Source organism: Carcharodon carcharias, chromosome 3 (genome assembly GCF_017639515.1).
Source record: "Carcharodon carcharias isolate sCarCar2 chromosome 3, sCarCar2.pri, whole genome shotgun sequence".
NCBI classification, from domain to species: domain Eukaryota; kingdom Metazoa; phylum Chordata; class Chondrichthyes; order Lamniformes; family Lamnidae; genus Carcharodon; species Carcharodon carcharias.
In genome coordinates this window covers 157,197,395-157,220,515 of record NC_054469.1, presented here as the reverse complement: position 1 = coordinate 157,220,515, position 23,121 = coordinate 157,197,395, and the positions used below count along the sequence as shown (strand labels likewise).

Here is a 23,121-nt window from a genome sequence, read left to right as displayed (position 1 = left end):
TGTTATCCTGTTATTTGTTTTCACATAGTCAGTACGTCTTTCAGCAATATATTACATAATAATGTCTAATTATTTATAGCTGGTGTTTCTTTTTTTTCCCCAAGTTTTTAATTCCACTCTTTGCATCTCACCTTTTGTGATCAAACTGAATGCAGATTGAGTGATCACATTGCCTAATCACTCAATTTTGTCTGTAAGTACGTTCTGACCTTCCTGTGGCTCAACCATTTCAACTCTCCCTCTCATTTTTACTATTGATTTTTCCATCTTTACACTCCTATATTGCTGCAATCAAGTTCAACGAAAACTTCAGGAGAATTCATCCCCTTCCCATCATTTGTAACTGCCGGCCTAGTTGGATAAATCTAGATTGAGTACTGAACGACTGGCTATTGAATTTAGCAATGAGATTAGGTATTACGCCACATTTCATGGTTTCTGTCTTTTCTTTGATGTACAATCCAATAGACTTTGAAATGTGGCCTAAATTACCAGTGGGCTTCTATAAGTTCCCTGTGTTTGGTGCCAGCAAAACTACATTACCACCAAATTCCAAATCTATCAAATCCATTGTGTACCCAGGATTTTCCTTGTAATCTGTTTCTCAGCACCCATTCCTTTGTAATTATGTTTTCTAGATGACAGTAATTTTTTAGATGAAAGTAAAAGCGTCTATACTCAGGAAATACCGTTTAAAGGGGCCATCTGTATTTTTGTATAAACTACAGGTGATTTCTAAAATATGTTGTAAGTTGCTGCATATGAAAAAAATTGTGCAATCATTGAACAAGACTACCAGAAGTAAAATGCATAAGAACTATTCCACTTGGTTCATGACTTATTTGAAGTGTCATTCACATTATTCTTCCTTTTTTATTTTATTGTCTTTAGTTCAAGTTAAAACAAATTGTGTAGTTGTAATGGATATCTTTCTTTCTATTCTGTATGTGTTTGTACACTATTAGCAATCTTTAATACATCTGTGAATAGTCAGTATTAATTTACTTTGAAATAAGTTTTTAAATTGAATTTTTTATAGTGAAAGGTCATAGTATTGGGCCTTAGAGCATTATTCTACTTTGGCACCCAATGTAGAAAATCAAGCACTCCCAGATATGGCACACCAGAGCTGATTAAAACTTCCTACCCTTTGCCCTAACAATGTGTATTAAAGCCAACTTCTACTGCATCAATCTGAAGTTCTGAATTTCCACACCAGCCATTGTTCTGATTGATGCTGCCAATTCATGTTAATTGTTAACAGTTGTATGCTGTGGACATCAGCTTACTGGAAAATATGTTGACTTGTTCACAGAGAAATCCGAGTAAACTTATATTATCAACCCCATAGATTCATTGAATTTAAGGGGAGAATTTTCTGTACATCAGGTGGGCTGGTCAGGAGCGGGCACGGGCAGGAGCGGAGCCAATTGCCGCTCATGATTGGTTGCACACCACCATTTTATGTGGGCAGGCCAATTAAGGCCTGCCCAGCGTGACGGATGGCTGGTAGCGCTACCTGTGTGTGCGGGGGGAGGAGGGAGAGTTGGGGCCTGCACTCTTTCATGGAGCTGCCTCAGGGAGATTAAGTTCATATTGAAATTTTTAAATAAAGAAAGATAAAAATTATTTAGCTATGTCCCCTCATTGGGATGTTTATGAATTGTGCAAAAAAATATTTATTTATTTAATAAAACCTTCAGGGTTTTATTGCTATGGTAATAGTAGGCTCAATTGCCATTATTACGCTTATCTAAGAGTATTCTGCCCGTGGATGAGGTTTCCTGAAAAATGTGAAGGCTGCTTGGACTCTTCACCTGCTGCCAACTTTAAGGTTGGATGGGCAGTGTTGATAAGTACTTTAATTCGGTTTTTAATGGCCTTAACAGGTCTTTGACAGTTTGGCAGCCGCCTCTGGTGTGCGCTCGCCGAGCGAAGGATCTAAATGATGTGCGGTGATGTCAGGACGCATGCCCGATGTCACCATGCATCATTTTACGCATTGGTGTGCCGGGCCCAGCCCTGCACGCCAATGTTAAAATTCTGGCCTAAAGTCCAAAAGGAAATTAGTTGACCCATTGCATCTGTGCAAATACCAGCTCTTCGAATGAAGAAAAATGGATTACATAGCATTTATTGCCATGCTAATAGTAGGCTCAATTGCCATTATTATGCTTATCTAAGAGTATTCTATTTTTTCACCAAATATTTTTATTGTTTTATGAAAAAAATACATTCCCGAGAAAGGCATGGGTAACAACGAATCCCTTTTACACGTAATTTCATGTTAAATTTTCATTGTGCGTTGTGTTCACCTCTTCACAGGACCACCAAATATTGGTGAAAAAATTGTACGTATACATGTGGATGGTATATTGAAGTTGCAGTTGATTGGAGGGGCAGTGTGAGGGGCAGTGGTATCTTGGATTAGGTCGCCATCCATTGTATTGTTTGGGATGATGTATTTTGCCTATTTACTCCTATTATGATGGTCACCCTATTCTTTCCACTCTTACTGTGAGGTTATTGGCACATCGGTGGGGTAGGGATTTTGCGAAAGATAGTTTTTATCTCTGATTCAATGCACTATTTTCTCTATCTAGCAATGTAAATCTTGCTTTTTAAAAATATGCACACATGTATTTTGTTTTTTTTTCAGCAATTGAAACACAGAGTACCAGTTCTGAAGAGATTGTACCGAGTCCACCATCCCCAATTCCACCCCCACGGGTATACAAACCTTGCTTTGTCTGTCAGGACAAGTCATCAGGCTATCACTATGGAGTCAGTGCCTGTGAAGGATGCAAGGTAGGGGTGCCTAATTTTGTACAGAGAATTCATCTTCTAGATCGAAGTTTTTCATTTAATTATCACTATTTGTTTTTTTCTGCTCTATGGAACTGAAGCTATCAGTGTGTCGACATGTAAGCTTTCCAAGTACAAAATAAAACAGATTGCTGCTTGAGATTGAGGCTAGCAATACTGCAGGAGCCCAGCAGTTGGGCACTAGCACCTGGATAGAGATATTTGTTTCTTTAAATTTGGCCTGATCTAGAGCTGACTGGTACCAGTTACTTGGGAAATTACCAGAGAAGTGAGAAAAAAGAAGCCACTGTGATGGACATTGCTAACCCACCTACCTGTTGTAACAGTCTCAACATAGCCCTAGCACATCTGTTTCTGTTCCTGAGGATGGCTTCAGGAGTGCACCAGGATTCCCTCTTGCTCTTCACCTACATGCTACGCTCAGCGATATCATCCGTTGAAATGGGGTAACTTGCCATCACCACCCATAACTGCCACTGTGGTCTCCAACTACTTGCCTGTTGGACATCTTGGATAAGCCAGTACTTTTCAAACTAACATCAAACCAAAGTCATCCAAATGAGCTCCTGCCAAAAGCCCTGAACCCTTGCTGCCAATTACATTCCCTCCCTCCTGAACCCAGCAATGTGGAACCTTTTGACATGGAGTTGAATTTTATTCTTCATCACCAAGACCACCTCTGCAACACTGCCTGCCTTTTTCCCTACCTTGCCCTTACTGCCACTCAAACCCTCATTTAAGCCTTTGTTACCTTTAGACTTAAAGCTCTACTTACTATCCTTTCAAACTGCATATTGCATAAGCTTCAACTCAATCAAATCCTTACTTCCCATATTGTGTCCTCAATCAGCCTCATTTCTCTGTCACATCTGTTGTTGTCAATTACTAATGGCCACCATTTAGTCCATCACACAATGCACTAATTTTTTTTTAATGCTTAAATGGATAGTGGGAGGTGTGTAGTGGATATGCTTTGCTCCTCTGTGATCTCGTAGTTACAGTCCATCAGTGTCAAGTAATGGACATTATGATTGAATAAACTAAGTTAGATTGAATAAACTTCTGCCTTTTGGGCTATTTTGAGATGTTTTATAGTTTTAAAAAATGATCAAATGTAGTAGTACTGAGGCAGACCAATTTTGCTCAATTACCCCTTCATATTTGCATGGATGGGCTAGGTAGCCATTTTGAAACATTTGATAATCATTTCATTCAGTGGTGATAGCCACTTCCAAAGTGGCAGTGACTATTAATTTCATACTAACCTGTAAGGGTATATAAAAGTTTCACATGAGTCAGAGATACACTATTCCTATCTCCTGAAAAATGTGAAAGCATGAAATATTGCACTTGGGTACAGAATCTAAATGGTAAGTCTGATTCTACATTTAAATATTATTATATTCAGGTTTCATTTATAGATAATAAAAATAACAAAGTTACTTTGGATCTTAAGGAAATCTATCCAACTTTCCTGCTGGCGGGGATTGGATTTCCTTTTATTAAGTCATAAAGCTTACAAAGAGGAGTACAAATGATAGATGTCTTTTGGCCCATCTAGCTTATTCTTCCTTAAAAAAACATACAACACCCATCATAATGACATATGATTGGATCTTGAATGACTCCAGAGTTTTTCCTCTACTCCCCTAGGTGGATTTACCATTCCATGTGTGGATTACTTTTCCCATGAAGAAGTGCTTCCTGACAACTTTCTTTTTATCAGTTTTACCATTGTCCAATTGTACATAATTATGTTTCACTTGGAAATAATCCTCATCATTAACATTTTCACCTCCATTTATGAGCTTATATACCTCAATGAGGTCCTCTTTCAGTCGTCTATTTTGGAAGGTTGAAAAGTAAATTTTTTTCTAATTGTTGCTCCTAACTCAGCCCTTCAAAACTAGGGACCATGCTTGTGGTCCTTCTTTGCACCACTTCCAGGGCTCAGATGTTTCCTTGTGTCATGGTGACTATAGTACTAAATAAATATTCAAGGTGCAGCATAAGCAGAGTACTATCTAACTTCAGCATAACAACTTGAGACTTACAGGACAAGATTTTTCCAGCAAGGATGAAGTCCTGATGCCAGGACATAAAGCCGGTGACCGTTAAATTAACAAATGGCAGTGAGGGAGATGGCTAATTTAAGAAGGCAGGCAGACATTCCATGTTGCCTCCCCAATCGGAGGGCTGGTAGCTCTTCAGCCTTGGCAGCACCACTGCTGAGAGAGGTGCCTGCTCCTGAGGCAGCAAGAACTTGAGGGCACTTCCATTTTGAGGCACCTTTGCAGGGGCGGCAGAGATTTGTTTGTTTGTCTGGAACCTGCTTTCTTGCTGGAGCTAAGCTGACAGATCCTGGCGATTGGAGGGGAAACCCTCCAATTGGTGGGGCTGTGAGGGCAGCCTTTGCTGCTGGTGGTCTCCTGCTTAGGTCATGGAGCATCAGGCTCTGATGGTCCACCATCACGGGAAACAGCTGGGAGACCGCCCCAATGCAGCTGGCAACCATGTGGTCCTCTCCACCACTGGCCAAATGGCTGGGAAATTGGCATTAATTGGGCCTTTAATCTTTCAAATTTTCTGCTCCCCTCTGGTCATGGGCAGCACAGCCGTTGCCATTCCCACCACTAAGAAAGCTTTCCAGTGGCAAGATTGCCTCAGGGAGCCATTTTGATGCTGTTCCCTGGTGTTTTATTGGTCCAGCAGCCTCCTAGCCCTTCATCCTGGGGCCAGTATGTTCCCAGCCACAATCTATTGATCTAGGAACATAGATCAACATTCTGTATTTTGTTAACTGCAGCTCTGCAAAGGCTAGACGTAGTCAGGTTTATCACACTATTGTATCCACATCTCTTTCAACAACAACAACAACTTGCATTTATATCATGACTTTAAAATAGTAAAATGTTGCAAGATTATACAGGTGTATAATCAAACAAATTTTGACACTAAGCTTCAGGAGATAATAGGGCAGACTTGATCAAAGTGATAGGTTTTAAGGAGTGTCCTAACTGAGGACAAAAAGGCAGAGGGATTTAGGGAGAGAATTCCAGAGTTTAGGGCTTCGCCAATTGAAGAAACAACTACCAATAGTGGAATGCTTAAAAGTAGGGATATGCAAGAGGCCGGAATTGGAGGAGAGCAGATAAGGGTTGTGAGGTTGGAAGAGGTTACAGAAATAGGGAGGTGCGTGGTCATGCAAGGATCTCAAAACATATTAGACGACTTTCATTCCCTGCCAAATTAGTTCAATATCATCCATTAAGTATGTTCCCCATTTCTTATTCAAATGTCTGATACCTTGTACCAGGCTGCATTGAATTTCATTTACCATCATTGCAATTACTAGCTACCTCCCTTTCCAGATCCTTGGCTGTTTAATTCAGAATCTATTGCTCTCCCTCTTCCCCAGTTTAAGATCAGCTGCAGAGCCAATTTTATTAGTTTATTTAGTGATTTCTAAATCCAGGTGGTTTATGTAGATCAGGAGGAATGGGAGCCCTCCCATTAATCCCCGTTGAGTCTCTTTTAGTCAATCCTTATTTAGTAAAACCTTTAAGGTTTTACCTAATGACTAGACCAATGTGCAACCTGAAGATCAGCTGACATGTTAACAAATTTAATGGGCAGAATTTTGCCCTTGGTGGGCGAGCGGTCCCCACCGGCTCGGCGGCAGGCAGGCAGTCAACCGCCGCCGCAGAAACAGGCCCCGCCACCATTTTGAGTGGGTGGGCCAGTTAAGGCCCACTCAGCGGGCTGCCCGACGGGAAGCGCTATGCGCTTCCTGTGTGGGGGGGAGGGATTCCCCATCTGTCAAAGTGCGCTTTTTCGCACATGTGTGCACATCTCCCTGAGACTAAGTGCTGTCTCAGGGAGATCGGTGAAAGGTTTATTAACTTCAATAATAGAAAAATAAAAAAATTATTAACATGTCCCCCTCTTGTGACCATGTCACACGAGATGGGACATGTTAATAAATATGACAAAAACTTTATTAAGGATTTTTTAAACAGACATGAAACCTCATCCCACCGGTGGATGAGGTTTCATGTTTTTTTCACAAGCCCGCTGGTGCTCCTGGCCTGCCCGCCAGCCTTAAGGTTGCACAGGCAGGGCTTTTAAGTGGCTTAATTATCCTGTCAATGGTCTCAATTGGCCATTGACAGGTCGGCGGGTGGACAGCTGATTTCGCTGTCTGCCCGCCTTCCCGAATATTTAAATGGGCTGGGATGGCGCTGGGTTTCCCCCCGATGTCATCCCACATCATTTTCGCATCGGCGAGCGGTCCCCACCCCCAACTCGCCAACGGAAAAATTCTGGCCAATGACTTAATAAGGGAGCCTCACCCTTAGTGCCCACTTTTGAAACTTAAACATAAAAAAAATTGCAGTTATCTGTGATATTCTTTTGTTTTTTCCTGCCTGCTTCTGTCAATGCGCATTTTGTTTCAATAATGAGTGGTGATGACCTCACGCTGAAATTGGCGTGGAACACTTCCCAAGCTCTATAGTCTGCATGACTGCAGCACCAGTAGGCATCTAAGACTCCAATTTCACTGGGCAGAACTGTTTTTAAATGGCTTATCTGTCACTGCAAAGAAGGTAAAATTCTTCAAAAAGCAAAGGGTTGGCATGAACAGAAACCAAAATTGCCAAACTGCACTACATTTTGGGTGATGGAAACAACATCAGCCCTTTTGACTCTTGAAATTCTGGTGAGTGACATATATGGTTTCTTGAGAAAAATGTAAACAATGTTTTTATTGCCCATAATTGAATATCATGGCACATTGATGTGAATTTTTAAATTGTCGGTTCAGTTTTCTTTGGGCACATCTCATTGTAAAAACATTTATAATTCATAAACTGTCCAAAGTCACCTAAGAAAAATCATACCTTCATAAATGGTACCTCCAAATCCATATTCTTGAAATCACTTCAACACTTTCATCAAAGCCTTGGACAGAACAATGAGACAGCTGGAGTAGGGAAGCATTTCACAAGCCCAAAGACAAGGGATCTGGAATTCAACCTGTACACTGTTGCTGATGGATGGGAGGACTTAACACCCTTCTACCGCTGAAGCTCAATCAAAAGCTGGGTGGCCTTCTAATACTACAAGTAGGAGCACACCAGCCATAGTGGATTGGTCCTGGCCCTTCATCATCTTCACCACACAGTCATACACAGAAAGAATGAATTAACTTGAAACTTCAGACCACCTAGTAAATATCTGTGTGATTGTGCAATCTGTTTTAACACAGATAGATGTTAACATTTCATCACAGTACATAATTTGGCTGATGCACTTGGTGAATGAGATGGACTCTGCAGTGAATCTCTACCAACTGGTCAGAATCCAGTCAGTCTGTTGCTTGCAGCTCTGGAATGTGAGCATTTGGAGCTTTCTGGTGTTCTGCAAAGACTGTATATAATTCTTGAAAAACTCCTTGTTTTCTTTGTAGTTTCCTACTTTTTAGTGAACTACTGCCTCATTCCAGATTTCCCGGAAATGAAAGTTTGATATTTTATTTAATTTCAATAAGGAGCACACTGATGCTTACTGACCTGCATTAAAGAAAAATCCACAAATGTAGAACTGACATTTAAAAACCACAGCAACTGGAAATGGGTGCAGCTCTGGCTCTGCAATGTAACCATCTGGAGCTCTCAATTCCTCTGAAGGCCAGTCAGTAACTACAAGAGAAAGATAGAATGTAACCATCAGAGATCTGAAAATTTCTGTTATCTAATTAGTTTTACCTGCAATTTCTCTGCTGCAATTTTATATAGACACAATGTAAGCTTGCAGCATGTTGCCATTTAACCTTTTTTGCAGTTGTTAGGATTTTATATCATATGCGGTGCTCATTTTCCTGGGTCCTGCCTTCTATTACTGTATACAAAGCATTGTCAATGTTTGGGATTTTGAGAAAAATCCATAACATTTGCGCTGTGCACAACATTCCAAACACTTGTCATATCTTAATGATTTATTGTTTTTGCATTACTTTAATCTCCATGATTCATGGTAATAGTGAGAGAGAGAAACTCTCATTCCCCCACCAACCGATTGAATTGGGCACATTAAAATAGTGCAGAATCAATAAATCATAAGGGATTGCAAACATTATCATCTTCCTGAGCAAAGCAAGATCAATATATCTGTAACAAATTCCTATGTCTGGACAATGCAGTGTACTTCTAGAGGGTGATTTGGCTTGTGCACATTGAAACAATTACATTTCTCCAGAAAAAATGTTACAATTGTAAACTTTAGCTAAGTAGCCATTGAAAGTGCCTGGTTACCACAGTGCCATACTAATAGCTTTTGCTGCATGTATTGAAGTAAATTGCAGCGTCAGAACAATATTATTGGTATTGCTTCACGATAAGTCATTCACTTCCACAAGAAAATTTGCAATGTAAGGTAAATTATTAAATAAAAATGAAATTAAATACATTGAAGTCTATTGGAAAATAATAAAAGTCTGGTTTGAATTTGAGTTGTAATAAGGTGGTGTAAGAGATTTAAAATACCAGAAATAGCAGGCAGACTTAAGTTAATTGGACTTTTCCATTACATTTGGTTAAATTTTTTCAAGATCAATGATTTTTAAATGCTGTGTTAACCCAATATCAGAAAATCGCAGAATGAGGATAATGGTCAGAATCTTCCAGGTTTACAAAATTCACAAGAGTTGGGACCATTTCTGGGTCCTGTCCCTACCCATAGTAGCAGTCTGCCCATTGGTATTATCTTATGGGAGGCAGCCAATTAACAGGCTGTTTCTGCATTTGCTGTCGTATTAGGGACAATGGGCAGCACACAGGTAGGGGAGGGTCAGTTGGAGGGGCCGAACTGGGTGTCGGCTGGCAGCTCCACTGGGAAATGTGACACTGCTCAGGCAGATAGAGAATGGGGAGAACACCACAAATGGAAGTGTTCACCTAAAGGTCCAATCAGCATCCTATAGACAACTACCAGAAAAATCAGTGTGCAGGAGAGCTGGCTCCAAACATCTGTGGGTGTGCTGCACATGACTTTTCTGCTTCTTTACATGAACTGGCAGGATCATAAGATAATGCTTCAACCTCCTGCTGTGATGCCACCTCTGAAGTGTTGCCATGCTCCTGACAGAGCGGAGGCCTGTGCGACTTTCTCACATTTGCTTATCTATAAGAAAATCATTTGTAATTGGGGCTTTAACAACCTTAATTGGGCACCCGCTGTGGACATTGGGACCGCCCCCCCCCCCCCCCCCCCCCCCAGCCATCACCTCAGATTTCACCTCCATAGGGTTGGGAAAACTCCAACCATTATCTCACAGATAATCCTGCTGTTAAAATTTATTGGGGAGAATTTTCTCCCTGTCAGGCGCGCCAGTCAGAAGCGGGTGCAGAGCCGATCGGCTGTGCGCCGCCATTTTATGCTCAGCGCCACCTGTGCAGGCGGGGTGGGGGGGGAGGAGGGAAGTCGGGTCCTGTGCTCTTTTGCATGTAAGAGAGCACAGAAATCTCCCTGACGCATGGAGCCCTGACAAGTACTTTAATTTGTTCATTAATGGCTTTAACAGGCCTTTGACAAGTTCAGTGGGCGTGCAACCAACTCTGGTATGCGCCTGCCGAACTGAAGATTGGAAAGGCACACGGCGACATCGGGACGTACGTCCGATGCCACTGCACATCATTTTACGCGTGAGTGTGCGGGGCCTGCCCCTGCATGCCGAATAGAAGATCCTGCCCATTATGTTTGGTGATTCTAAGACTCCTTGTTTTTACTCCATAGTGTATACAAAAGCTCATGGATTTTCTTTTATAGTGCATTAATTTACATCTTTAACTCTTCCTTGATTTTGCTAAATATTTATAGATAATTCATATAATTCAGTACCCCTTCTCTAGCAATTTGATTAGAAGTTGTCAAATGTGTTTTTTATAGGTTTCTATGAAGGATCTACGAGTACCACAAATTATATCAGAGGCAGTCATACACAAGGCAGCTTGACAATAAGAGGCTGCTACAATAAGAAAATAGTGTGGTATTCACACAGCGTATAGCAAAATCAAGAATGGGTGATAAAAGATACAGGGAATAAATTATTTGTGATCCTCACCAAAAAGGAAAACATCAGTGGCCCAACAAAGTGTTTTATTGGAACTTGCATTTAAAAGTAGAAACTGCCATTTGGTAGATATTAGTGCTGTCCTGGTTTTCTCTCATTAAACAAATTTAATAAAGCACTTCTTGTTTAAGTTCCTTTGTTTATGTAAATATGCTTGTTTCCCTCTCCATGATGACTGTTAATTGACCTCTATCTTATTGTGATTCTTCTCCTGCCCTCGACCACCTCCCCTCCACTCTCTGACATGATACAGGAGGGGTTCTGCTGTTTAAGTTTTCCCATACTATGAACTGTTTGCGAAGTGAGCAGTTCTTGGTCATGTGGGCAGCAAACAGTTTGTGAAAAGATTTTGAAGATTTTTCAAAAGCAGCAAAGAGAAGTGACTTCATGGTCTTTGTAGCAGTTTCTGAAAACCTAATGTGCCCTGTGTGATGACTCTTGAACAATGCCAGTATTGTGTGTGGTGGAGAGAAACTAGTGCTTTGGCAGATTCTGCTGTCTGTTTAAGTCTTGTTACTTGTACTTGCACTGAAAGGACAGCATTCCATTGCCAGCGGTGTGCTTGGGAGTCTCTTTGGCAAGTGCTGCAATGGGTAGAACAGTTGCCTAGGGCTTTTTATTGGCAAAAACAGTAAACTGCAGAATGTGAAAAGCATTGGTGGCATTTTAACGGCACTTGAGACAGACCCATTTATGTGGATAATTAAACTGTAATGGTGCACCTCTGTCTGTATCTGCTGATGGCAAGGATTAAAATCAAAAAAAAGAAGCTCAAGAAAGTTTAAAAATAAGCAACAGTGCTGCAAATCCACAGTATTAAGATTAAATAAAAATTGTGATGCAATTTGAAATCATAGTGATGCTAATTATGGAGTAACATAATTTCCCTCCTATGTCACATGCGAAAATTACTATTCCTGGCAGACTCTTAACCCTTTAAATATCTAATGCTAAATAATACAAAAGAGAATTAGAACATTGTTTTTGCAATGTGCTTTTGGAGCCATAGAACCACACAGGTTTATAGCACAGAAGGAAGCCATTTGACCCATTGAGTTTGTGCTGGCCTTTTGTTAGAGCATTCAAAAAGAAATTCTGCGGCTTTGTTCACTCGCCGGAGCCCTGTCTCTTCCTTTACTTCAAATATGTATCTACCTTTCCCTTAAAAGATGGAATGTTGTCCACCTTAACCATTCCCTTTGACAAAGCATTCCATCCTCTCAGAACATTCTGCATAAAGAAATTTATCCATAACTCAATCCCTTACTAACTGTTTTAAACTGATTATCTCTTTTTATCGACTCTGCAACCAGAGAAAATAATGTTGGTCTTTTTGTCCTATCAAAATCCTTTGTAACTTTTAGAATCTTGTATTAAATACCATCTTGGTATTATTGTTTCCAGTGGAAATAGTCCCAGTATCTCAAGTCTTTCCTCATAAGTATAGTTTTTCATTTCTGGTATCATCATGACGAATCCATAATACAGACTCTAATGTTCTTTCTATAATTGAATTTCCCAAACTTCCCACAACATTTCATCTGTGGTCTAAACAGTGAAATATAAAATATAATTGGCCAGTGGATTTTGCACAATAATGATTCTGAAACCATCTGCCGACATTACTCATCTGAAGCTTACAGAGCTTCTGAGACTGTGCGGGTAAAAGTGGAAATTCAGAATTTGCTGTTAATGATTCTATGCTTCTTCATAGGGTAAACTGTTGATGTTCCCACTGTAATCAGTTAGTAATCATTGAACTGACGAGAACTTGCACTCTTATGCCATTAATCTCACAATAAAAACCCTTGAAAAAGTTGCACCATGTTAAATGAAGTATAGTTAGGTTTTTAATAATGCATTAAATTCATGATTATTGACGAACAACATCTCTGGCCCTGAAAAACTAATTTTATATTTGCGGAATGTCAAATTTCTCCATTATAATAGAATAACTCACATGTTTAAAGAAGCCTTATAAAGTTTTCTTTCAACTGCTATCTTAATTCTATGCATGTTTCTCAATCTTTATTTTTCTTTCCATAAAATGATATTAAAAATTGAAGGATAATCATTGTTTTTAACTTCCCAGTTTTCTGTGGGAATTCTTCAAGGTATTTGGCTGCTAACTCTGCTATAGGACATTACTGGTGTTGGATACCTGGAGATCTCCTTCACTTGGCACCAGATTCAAACTGACATTGGTAAAGGGAAACTCATGCTACAGAGATAGCAGATCTTTGCAGCTTACTTTCTTCGAGATCAGCTATGAGCACATTATTTTGCTCCTGACTGTAAAATCCAGACATTATAATTTCTTTGCTCTTTTACGCCTTGCCTTTTTCATAAAACTAACATAGTATTAGTTATTCTATGACTATATTTTCCCACACTCATACTTTCAAGGGGCCAGATTTTCATGTCTTCAAGTGAGAATGGAGGCAGGCAGGCTTTAAAAATGGTGGGCAGGACCCAATTTTGGGATTCCTGCCCCATTCCTGTTGCCGGCTATTTTAGAAGTGCAGAATAGGGATGTGGGTAGCAAGCCAGCACATAGTAGTCCCAAACTTGCTGGCTCCATAACGGACCTGTCATTTTAGACCTCCTGGTATTTTCATGGAGTCGAACCTGTTTTGGTAGTTGGCATGGCTCACAACATCTCAGAGAAGTCACGAACCATACGAGCATACAAGTTAGGAGCAGGAGTAGGCCACTCGGCCCTTCGAGCCTGTCCCATCATTCAATAAGATCATGGCTGATCTGATTTCAACTTCAATTCCACATTCCCATCTACCCCTGATAACCTTTCACCCCTTCTCAATAATCTATCTACCTCTACCTTGAAAATATTCAAGGACTCTGCTTCCACCACCTTTTGAGGAAGAGAGTTCCAAAGGCTCATGACCCTTTGACAGAAAACATTTGTCCTCATCTCGGTCTTAAATGGCAATCCCTTATTTTTAAACAGTGACCCCAGATCTAAATTCTCCCACAAGAAGAAACATCCTCTCCACATCCACCCTGTCAAGGCCCCTCAGGATCTTATATGTTTCAATCAAGTCATCTCTTACTCTTCTAAACTTCAGTGGATACAAGCCTAGACTGCCCAACCTTTCCTTATAAGACAACCTGCGCATTCCAGGTATTAGTTTAGTAAACCTTCTCTGAGCTACTTCCAATGCATTTACATCCTTCCTTAAATAAGGAGACCAGTACAGTACACAGTACTGTAGTCGCATGAATGCCCTGTGTAACTGAAGCATAACCTCCCTACTTTAATATTCAATCTCCCTTGCAATAAATAATAACGTTCTATTAGCTTTCCTAATTGCTTGCTGTACCTTACCTACCTTTTATGATTCATGCACTAGGATATCTAGATCCTTCTGCATCTTAGAGCTTTGAAATCTCTTACCATTTAGATAATATGCTCAGCTTTAATATTCTCCCTGACAAAATGGACAATTTCAGATTTCCCCACATTATACTTCATTTGTCTGGTCTTTGCTCACTCACTTAACCAATCTATATCACTTTGTAGCCTCCTTGTGTCCTCTTACTATCCTGCCTATCTTTGTGTCATCAGCAAATTTAGCTGCCATGCCTTCAGTCCCATCATCCAAGTCATTTATATAAATTGTAAAAAGTTGGAGCCCCAGCACTGATCCCCGTGGCACACCCCTTGTCTTGCCAACCAGAAAAAGACCCATTTATCCCAACCCTCTGTTTCCTGTTAGCTAGCCAATCTTCTGTCCACGTCAATATGATAGCCCCTACACCATGAACTTTTATCTTTCACAGTAACCTTTGATGTAGCACTTTATCAGATGCCTTCTGGAAATCTAAATACAGTGCATTCACAATGCATTTTACTTCTTCAAAGAACTCCAATAAATTGGTTAAACCTGATTGCCCTTTCACAAAACCACGTTGACTCTGCCTTAATACCTTGAACTTATCCAAGTGCTCTGCTACAACGTCTTTAGTAGTAGCTTAACATTTTCCTTGTGACAGATGTTAAGCCTCTGACCTGTAGTTTACTGATTTCTGTCTCCCTCCCTTTTTGAATAAAGTAGTTACATTTGTTATTTTCCAATTTAATGGAACCTTCCCTGTATCTAGAATTAAAACCAATGCATCAAATATCTCACTAGCCACTTCTTTTAAGACCTTAGGATGAAGTCCATCAGGACCCAGGGACTTGTCAGCCCACAGCTCCAACAATTTTCTCAGTACCGTTTCTCTGATGATCGTAATTTTCCCAAATTCCTCCCTCCCTTCCATTTTCTGATGTACGGTTATTTCTGAAATGTTACTTGTATCCTGTTTAGTGAAAACCGATGCAAAATGTCTGTTCAATTCATCCGCTCCCTCCTTATTTTCCATTATTAATTCCCCAGACACATTCTTCCGGACTAACGCTAATTTTGTTAACTCTTTACTTATTTAAATACTTATAGAAGGTCTTACTATCTGCCTTTATATTTCTAGCTAGCTTTCTCTGGCACTCCAATATTTCGCTCCTTATCAAATTTTTGGTCATTCTTTGCTTTTTTTTATATTCTGTCCAATCTTCTGACCTGCCATCCGTCCTTGTGCAATCATATGCTTTTTCTTTGAGCTTGATACAATCTTCAACTTTTTTAGTCAACCACAGATGGCGGGTCCTCCCCTTGGAAATTTTCTTTCTGGTTGGAATGTATCTATTCTGTGTATTCTAAAATATTCCCTTAAATGTCTGCCACTCCATCTCTATTGACTTAATCCTTAACCTAATTTGCCAGTTCACTTTAGCTAGCTCTGCTTTTGTGCCCTCATAATTGCCATGATTCAAATTTAAAATGCTAGACCCACTAGACCCATTCTTTTCTCCCTCAAACTGAATGTAAGATTTAATCATATCATGATCACTGCTACATAGGAGCACCTTCACTATGAGGTCATTAATTCATCTTATCATGTTGCACAATACCAGGTCTAGTATATCCTGCACTCTGGTTGGTGCCAGAATGTGGTGCTTTAAGAAACAACACTGAAAACATTCTGTAAACTCCTCATCCAGGCTATCTTTGCCCATCTGATTTTTTCAGTTTATATGTAGATTTAAAATCCTCATGATTATCACCACACCTTTCTGACAAGCTCCCATTATTTCTTCCTTTTACCCCATCCTACTGTATGGTTACCGCTAGGGGGCCTGTACACCACTCCCACAGGTGACTTCTTGCCTATATCATTTCTCATCTCTACCTAAAACATTTCTATATTCTGGTTTCCTGAATTTAGGTCATCCCTCTCTACTGTGCTAATACCTTCATTAATTAACAGAACCACCCCTCCACTTTTTCATAGCTCCCTGTCCTTCTATAGTAGGTCCATAGTTTGGAGTTGGAGCCTTTTGACAGGTAGGTACAAAAGGTTTTGCCAACTTCACATGTCAGAAAGTGATGGTGTGTGCTAAGTTAAATATGCTTGTAGATTAGTGATTTTAGATACAGTAATAAAAGATCACTAAATTGAACAGCATTATGAAAGTTGAAAGTCTTCAAATGCATTAGAGTACATTATCCACTGGAGAATGTGCACTTTTGCATTGAACAGTATTGAAATTCAGATTTTACTGTGTCAGTTGCACCCTGTGCTCTGATCTTTTCATTGATTCATAGGTCAGCCATCTGTTCAGCCTTTAAAGCAGTAGAACAGAGGGCCATCTGATCGACTACTTCAAAGGCTTTATTGTTTTCAGCTCTGGAGGCTTTTTTTGACACAGTTGTGCAATGGAATCTCATAATGAATGCTTGGTTGATCTCCAAACTCTAGTACTGTTCAGCAGGGACTGTTGATACAGCTGTCAGAGGGACTGATCCTTGTTTTGATTTGCAGTTTTATGAGCTCCTGTCGGGATTATGTTTTTGCAGAGGTTTTTAAATGGCTGGTTATCTTGACAGTTTGATGACCACTTAATATAATTAAGGTTTTTTTGCAAGTGGAGTTTGAATGAGTGTAGTTTATTTAGACAGTTTCATGAGCACCTCAAAGACCTCCCTAGTGTTATTATAGGGCTCATGAGTGTGTGTATGGGGCAATATGGGGGCATGGGGCTATATAGGGAGCACTGGAGTATGAAGGGGGCATGGAGGATATGGAGCCGTGGGAGTATATGGAAAGGGCATGGGTATATGGAAGTGGCATGGAGGGGTGTGCATAGGGGTTGTGGGTGTTAAAGGATGAGGGCTGGAAAGCCTAACACATGTGCAGAACTGGGCTGGTGCCCCAGGGTACTGAGGCAGGCCTTCTAGCCTGCCTGTCTCAGTATCCACCGTTTCTACCTTCACTCTGCTTTAAAAGATGATGGTCTTGACTTCACTTGCCCCTGCCATCCTGCAATGAAAATAGTGTTGGCAGGCAATGCAGGGCAGGAGGCTAGATCTCGATGTTGGGAAGTGGCCCAACTCATGACTCATGCCTCCGAGATTAAAATTTGAGCCTATGTATTTGCACATATAAGCTTCTTCGTTCTTCTACACACTTTAGCACCATCCATTGATTGGACGCTCTAATTCATTGTTTTTCTATCTGAAACTCATTGTCTCACACTTGTTTGCATTAAATTGCATTTGCCACACTTTACTGCCTGTTTTACTATCCTGTCCATGTCCACCTGACATGTTTTTACAGTCCTGCTTGCTGTTTGTCAAACACTGCACTTTTGTGCCATGAGCAGGTTTTGAGTTTATGCTCCCTGTGCACAAATCATCTATAAATATTATGAAAAGTGGAATCAGCACTAACCTCAGAGTACACGGCTTTAAGCCATTCTCCAGTTTGAACAACACCCATTAACCATAACCTGAATTCCCATCCTAATCTCTGCAAAGACAGTCTCTCTATGCGTAGCTTCTACTGGCAGTGCAGAATGGTAGATTTATCCCCCTTACACTGTATCAAACTACAGTCTAGAAATGACAGTTGCACATATTAATGGCTGAATTCTTAAGGTATTCATTTAAAATTCCTTATCTGCTTCTTTAATGGAGGTTTTAACCCATTTATTTTAAGCAGGTTGACAGTATTTTTTCAATTGATAAAGGAATGCTATTTGATTGTGCAAACATTCAAACACCAATAGTGTGAATAGTGATCTCTAGTCATATATAGTTTTTTAAAAATTCACAGAAGCTTCAAAGAAAAATCTTATATTTAGCATCCATTTTCTCTTGATGCTGGATCTCCACTGCAATCTTCCTATCATTGACTGGAGTTCTAATGTACTTTGTTAATTTATCTTCTTTACAATTCTAATGAAAGGAGATCTTGGGCGGAATCACCCCAAATTTGCACTAAGCGCCATAGCGGGCGGGTAAAACATCTGACGGGTTTTCACGCCGTTTTGTCCCAAGCCAACCTAATTACTTATGCATTCCTGGGAAACACGCCGTTCTTGCATTCGCCCATCAAGCCATCGCCTTGCCGCTTCATCACACCAGGCACCACATTTAAAGTACAGTTTAGTACTCTAAGTGTTTCCAGCCCAGGGCTGCAGCAAAGAAGACATGACCCTAAAAGGCAAGAAGACTGCAGACTTCAAGCACCTTTGGATGCAGTGGAGGCCCGCTTTGATGTCCTCTACCCCTCTTCTGGCGGCACAGGGGCAGCTACATTACCACTCTGTTTTGGTAAGCAATGACAGTGGTTTCAGTGCCAGTGCTGCACGGAAGAGGTTCGTCATCCAATGCAGAAAGAGGATGAATGATCTCATCTGTGCAGCCAGGGTATGGCAACCATCTCATCACTCTAAACTCACACCTCAAGTTCATCACATATTCACTGGCATCTTACACACCGCTGTCACCACCCATTCTCACACACAAACTATCACATGTCCATCTGGCCTGATCTCCTCTGGAGACTATCACCTCAACCCTCACCATTTTGACGCCACTTGCACAGATCAACATGTGCTCCCTCCACACGCACCCTGGGATACCCTCCTTCCCCAGTCAGACCTAGCCCTGCAGCCTCTTCCCTTGCCTGAGGCCACTTCTCCCCTTCCCCAAGCAAGACCTAGCCCTATAACCGTTGAAAGGCCACCCACATATGGCTGATCTGGTAGGTAGAGACCTACCCACGAGCTCCCCTAAAAGTGATGTGGTGCTGTCTGTGAAGCCAGATGACTGAGAGTGCTGCCCGAAGCAAGGTAGGCAAATGAACATTGAAGTCCCGACCAAAGTGCAGCCCACCAGGTGCATGTCGCTTATCTGCTGTTGTGAAACACGTTGGCGTGTTTTCCTGCCAACATGGACAGATGATCCAGTGGTGGTGGTGGTGGGGGGGGTGGGGGTGGGGTGGTGAGTCTGGCGGGTTGGCCTTGTAATGATATGCTGATGTATTACAATGAGGTTCCCGATGTCCGACGGTTGGAAATGCAGCCCGCCATTGCCAGGCTGAGCGGACGATCGCAAACTGATTTCATGCCATTGTGAAACCGATTGCACCGTGTTGTCCTCTAATGCCACCAAGCACGCCCAACACCAGCGGGCACAGAAAATTCGCAGTCTTCGTCTCTCTATCAAATCCAGTGTTATAATGGTAAGCTTCACCAGAGTTTCCATGTTTTGAATTAAATTACTTGTATTTTTAAAGTTAGGTGGCAGTGAAAAGGCCAAGTACAGAAAAACATGAATTCTGCAACTGAATTCTACACATACTTAACTAAAATTGAACCCCTGTAAGTTAAATTGTTAAATACTTCCAATTAAATAGTGGCTGTCAATTGTAGAAAGGAACACAAAAAATGGTGCCAATGGTACAAAATGTCTGCTATCCCTGTTTAAAGTCACTGAGTAAGCCTGACATTGAGAGGGCTACTCTTGAACATCTCCTTGTGAGCAGTTTTGGTGTGAAAAGTTTCAGAGACCACAGAACAAGCTGCCTATTTACCCACTCTTGGAACTCAATGGTTGAGAGGCATTTGACAGAGATGGGAGTGGAGGGGGGTGGGGGGAGGCTGTATGGCAAAAGGAAATAGGGGGAAATAGAGGGGGCATAGGGCAGAAAATAAAGGAATTGTTTTTCTCAAAAAAGGTCACTTAACCTAACCAGCTTGTCTCAACCAGGCATCCAGAAGTGAAAGCTGGTTTCAGTGACTAATACAGTAAACATTGTATTTGCAGTAGCACCAGGTTATGCTGTCCTCTTCTTTTGATTCTGTTTTGCAACAAACAATGACAGATACAGTGGCACAATATCAATATTTGTGTCTTCACACCACATCAAAGTCTTTGTTGTAAATAACCTTCTCCTTTTTAGAAAATTTAAGACATTTGCCAAAGGACATGCAAACCAATAGTTCAGCTGCTTGTTTTTCACAAACATGTGCACACCGTAAGCTGCAGTGTTGCTAAGCTATTCAAAGTTAGTTTTCCTGTTGCTGCATGTTGGGACACAGCTCACTGGCTGTGTCTGAAAGAGAGAAAGGCAAGCAATTTCTTACCCCCTATTCTATAGCTGTGAGATGTGGAGTTCACCCCACTAAGCTGTCAGTCAAAGTCATTGTTCTTTTATGTTGACTGCAAGGCTCCCAAATATTTACCTTAGCGGAACCCCACCTGTGTGTATAGAATGAAATGATGTTGGGTCTCATAGTCATCACCTACAGTTTGACACTCATGATGACCTGAAATGTTTGATATATTTACATTTTTCCAGTGGCAGGGTAACATCCAGTGCTTGGGGAGATCACCAGTTAAATACTGGCTGCTTCCTGGTGGGCTGTGGTTCAGGGGTGACCCCCTTTTTGGGCACTGTTTGGGCCACAGAGGGACTCTTGGCAGCAATGGCCTTACTTGCAGCAATGACATGGCTGCCCTGCCTTACTGAGGCCTGCCTGACTGGAACCCCCGGACCTCCCTTACTGGTTGTGGGGGCCCACACCCATCAATGTGCACCCTTCCTTCAGGTGCAATCCCAGTAGCTACCACTGCTTCCAGTGGGGCTGCCGAGCTGCCCGCCCTCTGATTGTCAGCTGCTGACAAAATGCGGCCTCGGTTCCAGCTGAGTGTGTGTGGGGGTTACCCAGTGGCTCAGTGCCAATTTGGCACCTAATCTGTCATTTTGAGTGTCTCAGGTTCTGTTAGCACCCTCTCTCAAACGCTTTTAATTTGTTCAGCAGAATGAGGGATTCCTCCCACAAGAGTTATTTGAAGGGTAACCATGGGGCTTTCAGGTAAGGTGCTTTTGACTTTAGTTTACTGCTGCAGAGGTAGTGAAAATACTGTATATTGTGTTGTTGGAGGAGTTCTAGTTGGAGTCAGAAGGGAGTGGTTTTCGACTTTCACAAGGAGATCATGAGTTTGAATGTCAGAAAGCCTGCTGGCATAAATAGAGCTGTAGTTGTAATTCCTCTTGTGCTGCAACATGACAGGGAGATGGAGCATAGGCAGCAGAGAAGGAAAGCTGTGCGCAGAGAGAGGAGGAGGAGGAGTGGTCTCAATAAAAGGCTATACCTGCCTAATGTCTTCAGAGGGCAATTCACCTACCTCCACCTCAGTGAGGAGCAGTGCCTGAAATTTTCATCAAGATGGTAGTGGCCACTGAACATCAGTTCAGCTGCACATCAAGGGGAGGATGGCACTGTGTGTAGCCGTTAACATCAGCATCCTACTAGACTGGAGCTAGTGACATTGCCAACATATTACAGTATGCCGTGCTTCACTGCATCAGGGAGGTGACAGAGCCCCTGTACTCCAGAAGAGCACATTCTCTTTCCTCTAATTGGTGAGAAGCAGGAGGAGTGGGCACATGGATTTGTTAGGCTAGTGAGATTCCCAATGGAGCAGAAAGCCATTGACATGTAGCTCTGCAGGTGCCATATGTATAACAGACCCACAAGGGGTACCACTCTCTAACTTGCAGTTGGTGTGTAATCATGCATAGAACATCATGTTAGTGAATTCCCACTATCCTGGCAATAGTCAGGACACTTTCATCCTATACCAGCCAGCCATTTCAGCCATCATGATATGCCAGAGGGTGGCTGCTTGGTGGCAAGGGTTACCTGTTGTGCAAGAGACTTGTGACTCCTCTCCTCTCAGTGACCACTCTCTCCCCCCGCCGCCGAGCATACGTGAACAGCTTGTGTACAACTGAAGCCATGTTGCCATTAGGAATACCATAGAACAAACCATTGGTATTCTGGAACAATGGTTCCACTATTTGAACCATTCGGGGGAAGCCTAAATTACTCACATGAGTAAGAGTCCAAAGTGGTGGTGGTCTGCTGCACTCTTTGTAACTTTGCTTCCATGAGGGCACTGCTCTTCCCACCAAACTTTTGGCAAGGAACCCAGGAGAAGGAGGAAGGCAGGAGGCATCTGGGATTCCTTTGTTCTGAACAGGCTGTCTCTGATCAGCTAATCAGACTCTGGTCGCCCTAAAATCTCATTCCCCTACATTGCTACATAGGAACATGAGGACGCTATTTAGCCCCTCGAGCCTGTTTCACTATGGCTGATCTGTCACCTAATTTCCTATACCTGCTTTCATTCCTGTGACCTTTGGTCTACAATTCCCATTTTCCACTTCTCTGATATGGACCATCACAGCATAGCAAAATTCTAAATTAAAAGACCTTAGAAAAATGTTTCATCATAACTTTATCTAACAACACTTCCAATAATACATAAAAACATGAACTCTTTTCATTTGTACATTCCCTTAGTACCTGTCTTGTGGGTGCATTTTCCTGTCCTAATGATCCTATGCATTACAGCCCCAGTGGCCGCAGTATGGTGTGGACTTTCACCAGGGAAGACTTCAAGCAGCTCTGGACCTTGAGGGCCCAGCTTCAGATTGCGCAACCTTGGCATGGATGGGCAGCAGTCTAGACTGGCTGGTGGACAGACAACAGCAAGGTTGCTGGCAGATTGGCAGTGATGGGAGGACAACTGCTGTCATCCTGAAAGCACAACGAAGTCACTGCCACTCTCCCAGATCAGCACCTCAGTAATCCCAGTAATCCACTACAGCACAGATTGCTGGACTGCTATGAGATCCTGCAAACCCCTTTGAGCACTGGTGTCCACAGCCAGAATGGCAGCAGTCTGAGTCTGCATGGAACTAAGCTGGGCTTGCATAGAAACAGGCATAGATTTCATGACCTCAGT

General features: G+C 41.7%; 1 protein-coding gene across 6 annotated transcripts in view; it reads left to right on the top strand.

The window, feature by feature from the left end:
• LOC121276196 (retinoic acid receptor beta-like) overlaps positions 1-23,121 on the top strand; it is a 290,694-nt gene that overhangs the window by 30,861 nt on the left and 236,712 nt on the right. For 5 of the 6 annotated variants that reach the window (XM_041184326.1, XM_041184324.1, XM_041184327.1 and 2 more), the window contains one exon: positions 2,660-2,808. In XM_041184326.1, coding sequence (XP_041040260.1) covers positions 2,660-2,808 — 149 coding nt within the window. Of the gene's footprint in view, positions 1-2,659; positions 2,809-21,076; positions 21,183-23,121 lie in introns of those variants that run through there. The other variant, XM_041184331.1, reaches the window with a different exon arrangement.